This window comes from Phoenix dactylifera, chromosome 5, assembly GCF_051530095.1.
Source record: "Phoenix dactylifera cultivar Ajwa chromosome 5, Ajwa_hap1_PhDact_Kaust_v1.1, whole genome shotgun sequence".
NCBI classification, from domain to species: Eukaryota; Viridiplantae; Streptophyta; class Magnoliopsida; order Arecales; family Arecaceae; genus Phoenix; species Phoenix dactylifera.
This window is the reverse complement of record NC_143194.1, coordinates 29,178,744-29,195,204: the sequence shown is the minus strand read 5'-3', so window position 1 is coordinate 29,195,204 and position 16,461 is coordinate 29,178,744. Positions and strand designations below refer to the sequence as shown.

At 36.7% G+C, this 16,461-nt stretch overlaps 1 protein-coding gene across 14 annotated transcripts; it reads left to right on the top strand.

Annotated features, from left to right (window-relative positions):
• The first annotated feature begins 437 nt into the window (after positions 1 to 437).
• LOC103703360 (uncharacterized) lies at positions 438 to 16,251 on the top strand. 14 transcript variants are annotated; one of them, XM_088722194.2, is made up of 10 exons: positions 438 to 587; positions 2,658 to 2,721; positions 3,851 to 3,930; positions 4,042 to 4,135; positions 4,365 to 4,578; positions 5,169 to 5,299; positions 7,851 to 7,944; positions 9,574 to 10,116; positions 14,987 to 15,324; positions 15,756 to 16,251. In XM_088722194.2, exons 5-10 carry the CDS (start codon positions 4,413 to 4,415, stop codon positions 15,912 to 15,914), a joined length of 1,431 nt encoding a protein of 476 aa, XP_088578320.2. In that variant the 5' UTR covers positions 438 to 587; positions 2,658 to 2,721; positions 3,851 to 3,930; positions 4,042 to 4,135; positions 4,365 to 4,412; the 3' UTR covers positions 15,915 to 16,251. The 14 variants fall into 14 exon arrangements, with proteins under 14 accessions (XP_088578320.2, XP_008784414.4, XP_026658896.4 ...); XM_008786192.6 differs by having other exon boundaries at positions 7,851 to 7,953; XM_026803095.4 differs by lacking the exon at positions 3,851 to 3,930 and having other exon boundaries at positions 441 to 587.
• Positions 16,252 to 16,461: the final 210 nt, after the last annotated feature.

The window sequence follows — 16,461 nt, the reverse complement described above, 5'->3', positions numbered from 1 at the left end:
GATTCCCTGCATTGGACCAGGGTCGCTCTTTCAATCACGGCCGTCCGTGATAGGCACAACTGCTGTGATTGGATGGGCCCCATTTAATGATGTCATCGTGGCTGGTCTTAGAAAATAATTCCGCTCTAATCTAAGTTGGGATGGATGATGAAACATTGGAAATTAAGAAAAAAAAAAAAGAACCATTTTGCTGCAAGTTACATGATTGCCAGCTCTCGCGAACCGCGTCTCCGATCACTGAATGCTGAGTTTCTAAAGCGACGCGTGTCTTCAGGAGGCCCTTGCTTCCACTGCTCGCACGTGCGAGGAATGCTGATGCGGACCGCAGACTTGGACGGGTCGTCGGAGAACGGCAGTGGCGAACCGAACGAGATCAGATCCTGGCCGTCCGTGGGGTTTTCCGAAGGGTCGTCAGGCTTACCCCGTCTTTGCGAACCATCGACGGGCCTAATAAATGACCCCCCACGGAGGATCTTTGACTCCGCTTTTCTCCGCCTTTCTCTGCTCCCTCTCTCTCCTCTTTCTTCTCCCAAAGAGAGCGAGGTAGAGAGCGAGAATGGAGAGCTAGGCCGTCACCGCGCCCGCTTGTATGTCTTCTCCTTCTTTTTCCTTTTTGTTTCTCTCTTTGACGTGTTCCTCTCTCTTCGCTCTTGGTTTCTGGGCTGGGACTTTGTGCTTCTTTTATGATTTTTTGAGCGAATTTATCGAGTTTTCTTTCTTGGGAGTCTTTTACATGAGATCAGTTTTCTTGGAGGGTTTTCCTTTCTGATTATTTACTGCACAAAGCCGGGCAGCAAAAGAATAGTGCTTCCTGACGAATAGGATTCTTCAGTTCGTTTTGTTTTTTAAAATTAAATAACGAATGGCATCTTTTTTGATTTTCTATGTTTCTTCAATTTCTTTTTTGTTGTTGATGGTACCTTTTTTTTGGCTATCAGATTGGCTTCTTGGTTTTATTTCTCTGCTTGATCGTGAAATTAGATTTGAATTTTCCGTGTGCGGTTATTGTTACTTTTATCGGTTATTCTTGGATTTCTTGTGGCTGATTTCTTGTGATCTTGATAGCTTTTCCAGTTTCTGTTTCCTTCTCAATCAATCAATTGTTTGGTTGATTTTTTCAAGTTAATTAGTTAATTAATCTATCTATCTGTCAAACGGGAAAGCCACAAAAAGATGGTTTCATGGTTTTAAGTTATGTCCCCATCCATCGGAGATATGATCCTAAAGATGTCTTTGTATCAGTCTCAATTCAAATGGTTCCCTTATATAAAGCAGAGGTCTAACGTACGAAACAAATATGTGGAATTTATAGAGGATAGTCAGGAAAAAATCAACAAGTGATTAAAAATTATAGCTTGCGTGGTGTTTTCTTTTTTTTTTCAACATCGTCCTGAATATCGTAGGATATTTTTTCTTTTATACTCTTTGGCTTTAAGCTATTCCTATGTGTATGTTGTATGATTGATGATAAGTTTGTGCGCTGCACCATGTCTTAATAGGCTTCATTCTTATCATGGAGTATTTAGGGTTTAGTTGCTTCTTAAACCCAATATATATTTCCACAGGGATTAGGGGGCTTGTGGTAAAAACAGTTGACAGTAGAACAGCGAAGCACATTTAGAGAGAACAATATAAGGGCATAAGAATATAACTCCAGGGAATCATATACTTAGATCTTAAACGAGTCAGAACTTTAAAAGTCTTGAACATGGTCTTTGACATAAGGCGACAGATAGAAAGCTTGAGAAAAAAAAAAGCACTTTAACATTGATATCATCATCCTTATCAAAGTTGCTATCACTTTCGACATCGTTAGTTCCCACTCCGGCAATTCAAACATCGGTTGGAGTTGCAGTTAAAATGCTGATGCTGTCATTCTGATTCCTAGAAAAATAGTGATGTTGTTATTCTTTTTTGATGAGGTGTAGAGGTTGTATTATTGAATCAACTGTTTTAAACATCTCATCCAACACCATTAATAATCAATAATGTAGATTCCAGGTCACTAATTTTGGTTAAAAAGTTAACAGAACTCATCTAGGATGTAGCGCTACAAAGGGCATGATTTTTCTCTTTTAAGTGAAAAAAGATGCATGGCCCAACTTAGTTTTGTGAGTCTAACATATGCAACTTTTCCATGTATTCTCGGGCAAACTCCTAGTTCTGGCCTTTCTTTCATCCGTCTCCATATATCAAACTAGTTCTAAACATGTGCCATTCATGTGAGGATTTTCAATTCATTACTCTCCACTACTCTTTTTCATGCTCCTTTCATGCACATCCACATGATTGCACGTGAGATGGTTGAACGTCCAAAACTCTGCTCAGCGGTCAAATAAGCTAATTAATTTAAGCTTTCTTTTTAAATAATATTAATTTAAGCTTGCCAAATAAGCTAATTATCTCAGAGCCAATATAAGTTATGAATGTTAAAAAAGAAGTTCCACTTAAATCTTCTAATGTTTTCTACCTTGAAATAAACATGGAAATACAAGAAAGAAACTAAAATAGAAACAATAAAGTGGTCTTCTAGATTGCATCTTATTTCATGTTGTCATCATTAAGATTTTAGTTATTTACATAGGATGCAGGTGAATAAGTTAGATTCTGCATCCTAGGTAGAAGATTGCAGTTCCTAAGGTTTGGATTTTGTGCAGTTTGCTGTCTATGAAGCACAAAGATATGCTGATGTGATGATACTAAAGAATAAGGCATGATATGGTAAGTATACAAGAGAAAGAAATAGACATATTATTGTTACTTGTTGAACTATTAGATATGGTATATATCGAGGTTTGTGTTGTTTGTGTTTGTTCAAACACAAACCATGTTGAGGAAGTTCAAAGAGGGTTTATTTATTTTAAATAATTGTGGATGCAGATTTATCTTCCTAACTATCTTGACATATGACATGATGACCCATAAAAAGTTTCTAAGGATGTTTTTGGAATGTATTTACATCATATTAGAGACCATTTCTTTCAGATGGATATTCGTAGAAAGTATTTGACACATATTGGACTGTCTCTCAGGTGTGTTGATGTCTGATATATATTGCATACAAATGTGACTGGTACAAAGCAGTACCAAAGAAACCAGAAATGAAAATCTATAGAATGCGATTTCAATTTAGATATGACAAATTGCATTTCTCTGTCCATGCATTAGGTCTTAACTGAGTCAAGCTTGAGTGATCTTAGCAAATCTTTAAGCCTGCTCTAATTATAATCTAGACAAGCTTGTGATGTCTGACTTTCAAGTTCAAGCCTGGATCTATTAATTTCCACCAAACTTGAGCTATTCATGAACAGCTTGTTTATGGGATAATTGTGTGTCGACGTCCCTTGTGGGCTTCTATTCCTTGAGTTAATCTCAGTTCTTATATCTCAATTCAACTGCTGAATTTTTTTTTGCATAACGAATGCTTCATGCATCATATTTCTATCAATATTTAATAGATAAATTTATTTAATAAGTTTTCATTTAATAATTGTATTTTTTATATTTATATATAATTATATATGTATCTGTGCTTATGTGTAAAGTTGAGATTAATTAAGCTGAACACGAGCAAGCTAAACAATTCTCTAGCTTGGCTCTAAACAACCGTCATCCAGTTAAACGTGAGTTGAAAATGATACATTATGAATGACTTGCTTAATTGACAGTCATATCTGTCGCAGCGGCAAGCAAAACTATTATTGCTCACCTGCAGATCCAACAGAACAGGGAATCTTTGAGCATAACATCTTCACCATGCACTGATACACTTGTTTTCTTAATTATGGAAGATACTTTGCACACATGCCAAAAGCATCCTATTTCCATATTCTGTACGTGTTTCCTCCAGGGGCATTCTTAAGGAAAACACATCTGGTTGTTGATACAAATGCAGTCCACAACTGTGTTAATACTCAGTAACAATGACTAGTGGGTTTGCACTCTTCTTGTTTTCCACCTTTCTTGTCATCCATCCTATCCATACTTTTAAAGGTGGTTTCCAATCCTTTATAATCACTGTATTCTTTGTTATTAATACAGCAAACTGGGCAAGAGCCCAGCTGTTGCACCTTCATTTCAAGAAGAGGTTCTGTCTTCTAATCTCTGGAGGTGTTATTGCGGGTTTCTGATACAGGTAATTCTGACCAGTGCTGCTTCCTCCATTATTCCCAGGGAAAAAAAAGAAAAAATTCTTATTAGTATGTTGTATGCCCATTTTCTTCAGGAAAGCTAAGGCACCATTTGACTACTGCAAATTTTTTAGCATTTCCTGGTTTTTAATTATAAATACTTCTTTTTGCATGAGTTAAATAGGTACCTTATTGGAAGCTGATATAACTTTGCACCATTGTTTTCTTTTGCAGTTGATGATTATCAAGTAAATTGTGGTAAATATCAAGAGACTAGCTCAAATGCCGGCTTTAAAAATGAAGAACAAATCAAGAACAGATTGTGTAGGAGGACGCAATCTCCATACTTGTCATAAATCAGTTAAAATCTCAAAAAGTTTACAATCACAAGTCAAAACATTGGAACAAGCAGCATTTCTAGACATTCCCACTGAAATTCCTCATGACGGTATGTGACAATATGTTTGGGCTATCACCTTATCAGTCATTCCCATTGAATGTTGAATCCACGATAGAAGTCTGTCCTTCCACAAATATCATGAGAGTTTCTTATTTTTCTCCCTCCTACCCTTCGACATCTAATGAAATCATTCCCTCGAGATATTAGGGCCCCCTCTCTTCCCATTGCACATGATTATAACATCTCAATCACTGCTGCATTACTTCACTAACATAATGCACAAGCTTTTCTTGCTATGCTGCTTTATTCTTTTATACTTTCTAGTTTATATGCCTTAATGTTCTCTAATTGCATGTATCTTTTTGAGTGTTTATTTTACAGTTTGCTTATGTTACTTTCTCTTTTTTTGATCATAATAGGCTTTTTTTTTTGAGTATGAAGTTCTTAATGCAAGATATGTCTTTATTTTATATGAATCATTTTTTTTGCTTGGCATAAATCTTTTATGTAACAAGTTCTATGGCTATTAAATATGTATCCTGGGCATGTGCCTTTTGCTTGCCGTTGTTAGTGGCTTAAAGCTATGTTCTGGAGGTAAATCGTGCCTAGTGAAATTTCTTAATGTCCACTTAATGCAGATTCTTTAGGTATCGAGACATTGAGTGAAAAAATTCAAAGAACTGAAGCCAGTGACGACTTTGCTCATGCTTCTGCTCAACTTATAAACTCTGTTTCAGCGTCAGCTGATTCTGCATCCACTGGAACAAAGGTACAATTTTATTTTGTGGTATGTTTTTATTATTTAGATTTCTACATTTGCTGTATGATAATATCTGCTTCCTATTTTGTGGTATCTGTCTTAACCATATTGTGCTTTGTGAATTATAAATACCATCATCAACTAGTTCGGAGATTATATTATTCAGCCACATCTAGGTGAAAAATTTTACTGTTTTAGGTACTGAAGAGTCTTGGGGACCTATATTAATCTGTAATTCTCATGCTTTAACTTACAGTTCTAAAAATCAAGAAGAACAGTAATGAGATTCTACAAAATTAGGGCCAATACCTAGATTCTGTCAGGCTCCAAAAGCCAAGAAAAAAGTGGTTGAGTTGTCAATTATAATATTATGTTCTTATTTTTGTGATGGCAGCATGATATTCGAATTGCTTTATATGCACACACTGTGTGCATATGTATATATGCATGCATTGACTTACATGCGCTGCATATGGTGTGCATGTGTATATGTACGTATGCACACATGTATGCACATATGCATAAGCATTCATGCATTTATGTATGTATGCATTCATTCATGCATGTAGAAATGTATGCATGCATGCATACATGTGTGAGAAATAATCCTGAATATATTGATGAATAAGTCATGGTTGTAACTTTAATGTTACGATCAAGGTTAAGTGCCAACATGCCGGTCACAACACTGGTACATTCCAGGGGCTCGGTATTCCTCTGTACTGACACATGGTACAGGTATATTGAGCTGACTCCTGCCGTCTATCATGTGTTAGTACAGGGGCATACCATAATATATGGTTTTCTTTAACTAAAAAATGTTTGTAACAAACATTTGTAAGATATTTTTTGTTTATAAGATATTATTTGCTGATATTATTTGGAAGATGATGTTTGATAAGATATTATATGTTTATTTTCTTTGTCCGCCTAGATGGCTATTGGATATGGCATGGCAGGTTTTTGCATCTGGAGATTCCATGGAGCTAGGTCATATGCAGCTTTGCTGGGCTTGCACCTTTTGTGATTTTTGTAATGGTCTGAAAGCTTGAATCTAACTAGCCCTCTTATTAATAGATTGCTAGGATATTAAGGGGCTGGGTCAAACTAGATTAGTCAAATCTAGTTGCAGTGGGACTAGTATTTCAAGTTTTATGCTTGGTTTTGTTCTTGGTTCTGAACGACTCAGTATATCCTGGCTGGGTACATCCAGTGTATTAGCAACCATATTCCTTTCGTCACATGGTTCCTTGGTGTTTAATTATGACTAATATTGCAAATCTGAGCTCCTGTGAAGCTCCAAATACTCAAGTGCTTATCCTAGAGCATGCTAGAGTTTAGGACTCCATTTACAAGTCAACTTCAAAAAACGGGCACAGAGTGCTTCCACGCTATATTTTCTAGAGTCCTTTACCATTGACAATTAAGGTTTTAAAAAGTTTTTTCAAGTATGCTTGAATGATCGGAGTGATAATTTGTGGAAGTATCAAGTTGTGATGAGCTGGCTCACATCATGATGAGACTCATAATTTATGGAAGTATCAAGTTAGAATAGGCTGCTCACATTAATTTTCCATTTATCAGAATCATCATAAGCAGGCCATTAAAGTGCACAGGCTGATTTTTTTTTTCTTTTTTTTTTTTTTTGGTGGGGGGGGGAGTAGGGGGATGGGGAAGGAAGAGTGGGAGGGGAGGTGTTTGTGTTGGTTGGAGTTGATTTTTATCATGTCACTCTAAATTCAGTGGTTTGGATTTAGGGAGGAAAATACATTATTTAATAGCAATTGAAAAACAAAAAGGAAGCTCCTTGGGTACTCTTCTATAACAGGATCCATGGCAACCCAATAAATGGTATAGCTAAATGAGCAGATTCCTTGTGCCTGAGATCTTTCCATGTTAGTTGTGACACCTTGCAACACAATGACAATTGTGCTTTTATCAGTCATGCTCAACAAAGAGGCACTGACCTTAGAATGGTGACCTTTGTCACCTGGGCAAGTGATAGGCTGACAGGTGCCTAGATGTCTTTGAAATCCAACATGGAACTTGGACATGGGATCATGCCTGTATCTTGATAAAATTGATAAAACCTTACGTGTTAATATCTTATGCGCAACATCTTCAACTGGTGAGTGTCAAACATTGACATGGCATGGTATTGTCCATAGTCCTTTTGGTCCATATGCTTTGAAAGGTTAATTGTCTTAAGGAAGTTTCAAATGTCAAAAATTCGGAAATTCTGACTGGTAAGCACGAAAATAAATGATCACTCATGTCTTAACAAGGACTCTTCCAAAATCATTTGGCTACTATCATGGTTATAATTGTTTGGACGTGTGTTCATTATCTTGATTTAATTCTTCAGCTATGATGTGTATTGCCTGTCTCTATTTTAATGCAACAAAGTTCTATACAGTTGTTTCCTATAATAATTTTTTGAAAGAAATGATGCTTAGTTCTTTTCGATAAGTCATCTTAAGATTGTTAGATTGAGATGTTATCTATATTAAGGAAAGCATACTTCTTTTGTTTGTTTTTGAAATGTATAACCTATGTGCAGGCTTCACAATTTTCCACATCCCGACCAATCTCAGAAGCCCTATTCTCCCCAGTTATTGAGTACAATGAATCTCAGTTCAAGCCAGTAAATCACGGTAATGCGGGTACATACTAAGCATGCTCCTTTCCATTCAGAAGCCTCATTCTTCCTTACATTGATCAACTTCAATATTTTATCATCTTTCATCCAATTAGAAGTTTGTCTAAAGATTCACAGATATTTTGAGTTCAATATTTTATAATTAGTATCTTCATAAAATTGAAAAAGGTAGAATGAGGATAAACACTAAAATTCATTTTCGAGATGAGAGTTCCTAACACTGTCATTTCTTGCAATTGAATCTATCTTATCTATTTCAGCTTTGCTGTGAAGAACTAATATCTTTAATGCATATTTGAGGCCTTTGATGCTGAAAATCATTATTTTTCCATTTTTTATTAGTGAAGTAATAATCAATTTTATTTATTTCCTCCATCATGTGCAAGACTTGGTGCTATGTTACAGCATTAGTTTCTTTTGGATGTCCAGAATATGTCCTTCAATAGAAATAGACATATGACATGAATGAAAATATTGCTGAGATGAAACAGAAATTACGATTTACAAAGTTTAGGGATTTTAGTTATAGTAAATTTTAGAAAAAGAAAAAAATATTAACAATTCTATCATCATTTAATGATGTGTTTTTTTGATGTGTTTTTTTTTTCTGAAGTTTATAAGGTACACTTATGAGAGATGAGATATCTAAATTCTTCTTGAAGAAAGAGGTGAGCTGAAGTGAATGGAAGTTATATTTGCTGGATCGCTCATGGAACAGTGAGTGGCAATCATGGCAATATTCTTGCTGTTGCAAGATTGCACCACAACCATGGTGTTATTTTCATGTCATATAATGATAGATAAAGTGTCCCTTACATTCCCAATTTGCGGAAATTTAATTTCTATAAGTCATTTATGGTGGGATCAGAATTAAGAATTGCTTGATTTTGGTGAATTAATTCTTCTATATAAAGAGTGATCTTACTAATCATTCCATGTAAAGTATATGCTATACAAGCATTTGAAATCTGTGAATAAATGAGGTCTAAGAGAAAGTAGCATTTGAGAGAAAATGCTTACGATGAGACTATATCTTTCTTCAGCCTTCTAGGTTGTGCCCAATTGCACACATAAACCCCTTGCTGGGGACTGCATATTTTTATGTATGCTTATGCATGTAAAGGGAGTTCTTAATGATTTTTGCTGTCCATCATTTAGAGCAATATGATGCAATCTAAAATGCATTTTGCAACTTCTCTGATTTGTATTTTTTTAGTCAAATTCTATCGCCTTCCTTACTAAATTTTGATGTTCATGCAACTAATCCTTTACAGTTGTCCCTTATAGAAACTTGTGTATTTTTACGCTTTTCATTATATTTTTTGTTGTTAGAATTTTGATAATGATTACTATCAGAAATTTACATTTAACACCCATGTCTTATCTTTTTGTGTGTGTGTGTGAGGGAGAGAAAATGGTGGTTATTCACCACCTCAGGTTTGAATCTGAGACCTCTGACTTGGAGATACCAACCAGCTGAGCTATCAGCTGTTCGTCAACACCCATATCATGTCATTGTGCTATCGTCATGGAAATAACATTTTTGGAATACCCAGAGTTTAGCTGCTAATAATTTTTGGTTGTTTCAATATGTCTGTTTTTCTAAGTGGTCCCTCTTTTGCAGTTAGAGATGATGAGCATGATGAAGTGCCTAGCCTGATTGCCAATGACATAGATAATGGGAATTGTAACGAAAGTGAAGTTCAAACTGCCAATTTTTGGGATCTCTATACATCTGAGAAAGTTGCTGCTTCTCCCTTTGATGTTGACATAGGATTTTCTGATGGAGTAACTACTGCATGTCCAGATTATGTATACATGCAACCAGACTTGTTTTTTGACAAACAGGATAGTTATGTCATACTGCCCTTCTTCGAGAAAACTGGGGGAACTATTACTAGTCATGATCAGGATCCGATTGAAGAACCTGCAGTGAGGTCAGATGGTTCATGCTTATATCTAGCAATCCATCAATTGAACTCATCTGATCAGGAAACTGAATCGAGCTATAATCTGGAAGAAGCAGAATGCTTTGATCCACAATTATTTTTCAAAAGTTTACCAGATTTACCTGATTTATCTGAGGCAGTTTCGCCCATTTCTCCTGCTTTTCTACCAAAGGAAATAGGAAGAAAGAAGTCTGTTACCCTTGTACTAGATTTGGATGGTAAGCTGAAGCCATACTTTGCTTGCATTATTTTTCAGTAATTAAATCTATTTGAGTTTGTCTTGCCTCCAACTCTTGTCTCTTTGCATGTGTTATTAATATGATTTCAATTATATATTTTCCTGCTATATTTTGTTGGACTATTTACATTTTCCTTTTTTTATTCTTTTGGGTCTCAGAATAGTCAATGTCCACTTATTTGCTTAGGGGGTTCTTCATAAATGCCAATTTAGTTATAACCAAGGTTCATTGAACTGGTACGTAATGCCCGTACCAAGCATCTCAAGCCGTACTGGTATTGAATTGAGACTCGATATGGGGACATAGGGAGTCTCATTATGCAAAACCGACCTTAAGTAGTGATATTGTACTAGCATGGTATCCATGCAGGTTTCGGTATCGAGACGGCAAACCTTATTTATAACTAAATAATTGGTTTATATTATTTTGGAAAATATTAGATTACAAGTGCAAATTCTTACAAATCTAGTTATCCATGGTTTTATACATTTATATCTTTTAGGACTCCCCTTTTAATACTACTTTTCCTCATCAGAAGCGAGGGTTAAGCAAGAAAGGTTTCAATACTTGTCTTTTTCACGGGCAACCAAAAAAATACGAACTATCAAAAGAAGGCTAGGGCAAACTTTAGCCTTAAACAAATCCATAACTATAATTGTTGAGCCTAATTCATTTTCAAATCTTTTTGACAACTTATAATATATATTACCTTGGTTTTTACCTCCACTTCCCTGACCCAGCGTCACGTACTGCTTGCTACAAGGATTGTTTTAGATCTTTGCATTTACCCTTACAACATGAAAAAATGTAATATTTTTCTCAATTATGCAATTTCCTTTTTATTATATGTACATGTGGTCATGCTTGATCTTTATCTTAAAAGCCATAAATTACATAAACAAAGCCTTATTCTATATTTGTTAATGCTAGCTAGATTTTACTAAATTATTGTTTTATGTCCAAGACTACTATAGAAGTTCTTGTCTATGTTCTATACTTTTTTTAGGGAATCGATTCATTTCCCATACATATCTCCAAGTGTCATTTGGCCCTTTTCTCCTTTTCAGCTCTTCAACATTTAGGTATCCCCTTAAGTATGTTGCACATGGTAAACCGTCTTAAATTATTTTCTCTATATTATTTTGAGAAACCTTCCTATATACTTCTATCCAAAATCATCCAACCTAGCAGATGATGTCTTCTTTAAAATATATTCCTCTTCTTCCTTGAGGCCTATTTTCCATTTTGGGCAATAGATAAGTTGCTAGGGGAATGAATCTTGAATAGATTCCATTGATTACTATCCATGTTTAACGAACTTTAAGATTTTTGAAATTGAATAGGACCTCCTAATCCTTTCTTGAATAAAAATTTTGAAATTTAACATAGAGAAGTAGTAGATAATCTTAACCAGATTTCTTAGTTAACATTCTATAGACCAACTAAATCCCGAATTTTTAAGTATAGTTGCCCCCTCGTGCATTGTTAGCTTTGCTGGTGTGTCAGAGCTGTGGTTTTAAGCTTGTTGTAGGGGGTGCCGACATGGGCTTGGTGCAATACGATGGAGGGTTTTGTCTATGCCAAGAGTTGGAATGCTCCTTGATACTCTGGAATCTCTAGGGTGGAGATTGGGTGGATGCCTGCGTGGGATATTAAGAAGGCAATGGTTAGCCATGGCAGAGCATGGCCATGGTACAACATGTTGTGGGACTCACAGTGCTTAATTTTGGAATCGTGGCTGACCACTAGGACTTATGCGGATACTCGAGGATTCCTCATGGATTGAGGGGCATGGTGCTATGGGCAACAAAAGGGTTTTGTGTGTGTCAAGAGTTGCCATGCTTCTCAATATTTTGGAATCCTTAGGTGGAGATTGTGGGATGCCTAGTTGGGGTATTAAGGAGGCAATGGTTAGCCATGGTGTAGCATGCCCGTAGTGCAATATGTCGGGGGACTCTCAGATCTTGATATTTGACATGGTGGTGGACCACCAAGACATATGGATACTCGAGAATTTCTCATGGATCTAGGAGGGGCATGGTGCTATGGACGCATTCCCAACTCCCGTAGGCTTATAAGACATGCTGCCATGGCACAACTACGAGGCAAGGCAGGGTCATGCCTCGTTGGTCTCATTTGAAGGCATTCGGGGTAATGTTGGTTGGATGAGCTGGTCACATTAGCTTAGGGAGTTATCCGGGCTACCCTATACATGCTTGATCTTTGTAGTGGAGTGTAAAGGTGATATGGGACTAGTCGAGCAAGGGTCTGTTCCTATAGGCATTGTAGAGTGTGATATCTATGAAGATCCACAGGAGCCGTTTGGTTGTGGAGCACAATGGTGCCTAATGAAATATTGATCAGAACATGTGCCTTAGAGTTGGGAGAAGGATTAAGGGTGACCAAGCAGATCATGTCGCGGAGAATATAGTGTGGTGCAAGGATTTGTCTATCGACAATATTTACTTGATGGGTAGACTTGCATGCCATTGTTATGACAATGCATAATGATGTGTGAGCAGGCTATGGACAAAGAATGTTGGAAGATATACCTTGGACCTCAAGGATTGTGGCAGTGCGTAGCGATGTGTTAATAGTCCATAACATTGTTGAGCAGTATGGTTGTGGATGGGAAGACATGCTGAGGATGCAAGGCTGAGATTGAGCTGCGAGAGCTTGTGGGGGAGCTTGGATGGTGGAACCCACGAGGACTTGGATGTGCACAGTCGACCGTGGCTTCAAGATGCTGTGGGGCATGTTGACTTGATGGTTCAGCTAAGCGACACTAAAGGATGGTTTGAGTATAATCCGCATGCATACCAATGGCTTTGCATAGTCATGTTATGTGGGTTTGGTTTATGTATTCTCGAAGGCTAATGCGGTGGCTTGCAAATTGTAGCAACATGGATATGTTGTGGCACGGAAGTATTTTGCTTATTTCTAGTTGAGCAGTGCTTGGCTTGTGGGGCGAAGGGTAGGAATTGACATAGAGGTGCTTGGTTGTAGAGCACTCTTGGGAGGAGTCTATGCTAATGCCATGAAGCTGCGCATGAGCGTTGGGGAAAAGGTCGGGTTGCTTGCAGGCACTTGACAGTGTCGCATTGTATTCAGATCAACAGAGGTGCATACTTAGCTATGTGGCGATTGTTGCATATTTATATGCAAGTCCTTGGGAAGGAATCAAGAGGCTGACCTTGGCACTTGACAGTGTCGCATTGTTTCAATTTTTTTTTTCTTCAATTTTTTGGATGTTTTTGATTTTTTTACCAAAGCGCCGAAATTCCGAGTGAGACTGTTGAACTGGAACTTTATTGAAACTGCCGAAACCAAAACTTTATTGTGCACCAAGGGGGGTGGGGGCCAAACGGAAACCAAAACTGATTTTAAAAATTTTGTAATTGACTGAATTTTGGGGTTGATGTTGTTGCAGCGGAAAAGGATGTCTTGTGTCACTCTTACTTTGGTGATGTTGGCCAATGGCTGATTTTTCCTGAAGGTTGTTCAATGTGATACATGGAAGACCGCATGATCGTGCTAGTGACTTCATCTGTTATTCCCTTTCCATTTTTCAAAAATCTTTCATCTTAACTTTTACTCTCCCAATGTTCCTTTAGTTTTCTGATTTTCCAAGACCTTCTGGCTTCTTGAGTACTCTTATGCTTGTAATTTATCATATCTTATTAGCCCATGTAGGTCACATTGCTGCCCCTGAAGTTCTGGTGCCTGTTTTCTTCTTTTTTTGCCATCCTTCATGCTGATTGCAAAATGTTATCTGCAGAGTACAGAAATTAGATTTCTTGGTTAGAATGTTACATGCATGAAATTTAACTGATCATCTAAGTTCTTGATTGGTTATTTATTTTTGTTTAGACACTAGTTATGGGCCTATTTTGTTTGAACTGAAGGTTCTTTTTTAATTTTTGATACATAATTTATAAAAATAAACCTGAGAAAAGGTGCCTAGAAATCCTATAGATGCATACTGTTTTTACCACATCTAATCAATCTCTACCACACTTAGCTTACGTTCACAGGCTCACTGTGTCTGATATTTATGTGCATCTATAACTACATGTATGCATGCACACATGCATATATGGAGACATGCTTTCCTATTGTACATAGATATGCACATACTTACATGCATAATTAGAGGGAGGGTGGGGAGAACAAGAGAGGGACCACAGAATGAACTTGTGCAGTATGAATCTATCTTATATTGTCGCATGCCTTAAAGAATTTTGACTGCTGGATTTGATCTATCTTATATTGTCCCATGCCTCAAAGAATTTTGACTGCTGGATTTGATATTAGATAAATCAGACCAAATATTTGACTGGTGCCTATTGGACCATCCATGATTAAAGTTGGGTTTATGTGGATCATAATCACTGTATCATTAGTTAGCAAGAGGCAATACCAAAAGTTAGAACTACTAAATGCATTTAATACATATGCATGTCTACACTCATGCAGATAAATGTATATATTCATCCATTTATCTATATGTGTCCATGCCTCTATGTGTGTGTGTGTCCTTATTTGGTTATCTCTTGTTTTTGGAGCTCTCAGAAGAAATGAATGCATTCCCTATGAGGTTTGTGTGTGTTCTAATTCTACTTTGATTTTATAATTCTCCAACTTGTGGAAATATTCTTTCCATCTTCTTTAATCTTTACCAAATCTGTATAACATTTCACTTCTAATGTCCTTGATGATCTTGACTTTGTGTTTTCAAGTTTTGGAAAGATCAATTTATCGTACTACATAGAGTTGCTGTAAATTTCAGTTGCATTTTATGCTTCAAAAAAAAAAATGTTTCTGATGTTCAATTCTCTTTGCCGTGCAGAAACTCTTGTCCACTCTACCCTGGAGCATTGTGATGATGCTGACTTTACCTTTCCAGTTTTTTTTAACATGAAACAGCACAGTGTATATGTAAGAAAGAGGCCTTACCTTGAGACGTTCCTTGAGAAAGTTTCTCAGATGTTTGAGATTGTAATCTTCACAGCCAGCCAAAGCATCTATGCTGAACAATTACTAAATATACTGGATCCAGATAGGAAGCTAATCTCCAGGCGCATCTATCGTGAATCATGTATATTTTCTGATGGAAGCTATACAAAAGACCTGACCATTCTAGGTGTCGACCTTGCAAAAGTTGCCATAATTGATAACTCTCCGCAGGTATCTCTCTTGTGTCATAATTGTATTAAAGATCAGTTACTTCATAAAGTCATATAGAACTTTGTGCATGATGTTGCAAAAGCTGCCCATATAGGGTGTCAAATTTCTCTTGGATGAAAAGATACACCTTGTCAAATTGAAAATCTCCTTATATTATTGGATCTTGCATTTAAAATTCAAGATGCTACTTGAAGGGACGAGGGACCCCCTTACTTTTCGTTGGATTCTATATCGTTTAGATGAGAATGTCCAAGCTTATTAAAGTGTCATTAGCAAACTCTTCCTCCATAATGTATTACACACATAAGCATGCACCTTTACATTCTGATTACTAGCATCATGTTAGATGCGAAAAGTGATGTATCATCAACAAATTTCCAAACATTAAAATTTCAGTCATCTTATTTCTCCTTATTGTTTCATGATTTCAGGTTTTTCAGTTGCAAGTGAATAATGGAATACCTATTAAGAGTTGGTTTGATGACCCATCAGACCATGCATTGATTTCATTACTTCCCTTCCTCGAGACCCTGGTTGATGCAGAAGATGTTCGTCCTATCATTGCAGAGAGATTTGACAATAAAGAATGACATTATTTGTTCCCTTCAGTCAATAGCATGATTTATTAACCTCCGATCACCTTCTTTAATGCAATAGTCTATACATGGGATGCCTCATATTTGGTATTGTAAATCCCATAGTTTTGTTTCTACATTAATGGCGAGCTGCTTTCATAACTTGCTTCAGTATCATGGCTGCTGGCACATGTGCGTGAACTTGCCTCTTTTTTATTGCACTTTTGTCATAACTAGCTTCCAGTGATGTATATATATTATTCATTCCTTTTCAGCTGGGTACTGTCATAAAGGTGTCTCGCTTGTATACAACAGCTGCGAAATAAAGATTTTTCTTTGGCGTGCTTCTACATATTTGACAGGAAAAGAAATTCTGTACAATGACCATGCTTCAGATATGAAGTAATCTACATGATCACTTGGTTGGTTTCGGGAGGGGGCGGGGTTGGGTTTTTCTGTGCAAGTTGACATGATTTTTGTGGTTTGCTTAATATCGCCTTTTATCTAGCAAAATGCAATCAAGAACTGATTAGTCTTCAACTTTATAACCTTATGAAACACG

What these genes read in the sequence shown, in the direction of transcription:
- LOC103703360 (XM_008786192.6), top strand. Translation starts at nt 4,413, where the DNA reads ATGCCGGCTTTAAAAATGAAGAACAAATCAAGAACAGATTGTGTAGGA. An exon ending in CACTGAAATTCCTCATGACG is followed by an intron (nt 4,579 to 5,168) that starts GTATGTGACAAT and finishes CACTTAATGCAG; the next exon opens with ATTCTTTAGGTATCGAGACA. An exon ending in CTGCATCCACTGGAACAAAG is followed by an intron (nt 5,300 to 7,850) that starts GTACAATTTTAT and finishes ACCTATGTGCAG; the next exon opens with GCTTCACAATTTTCCACATC.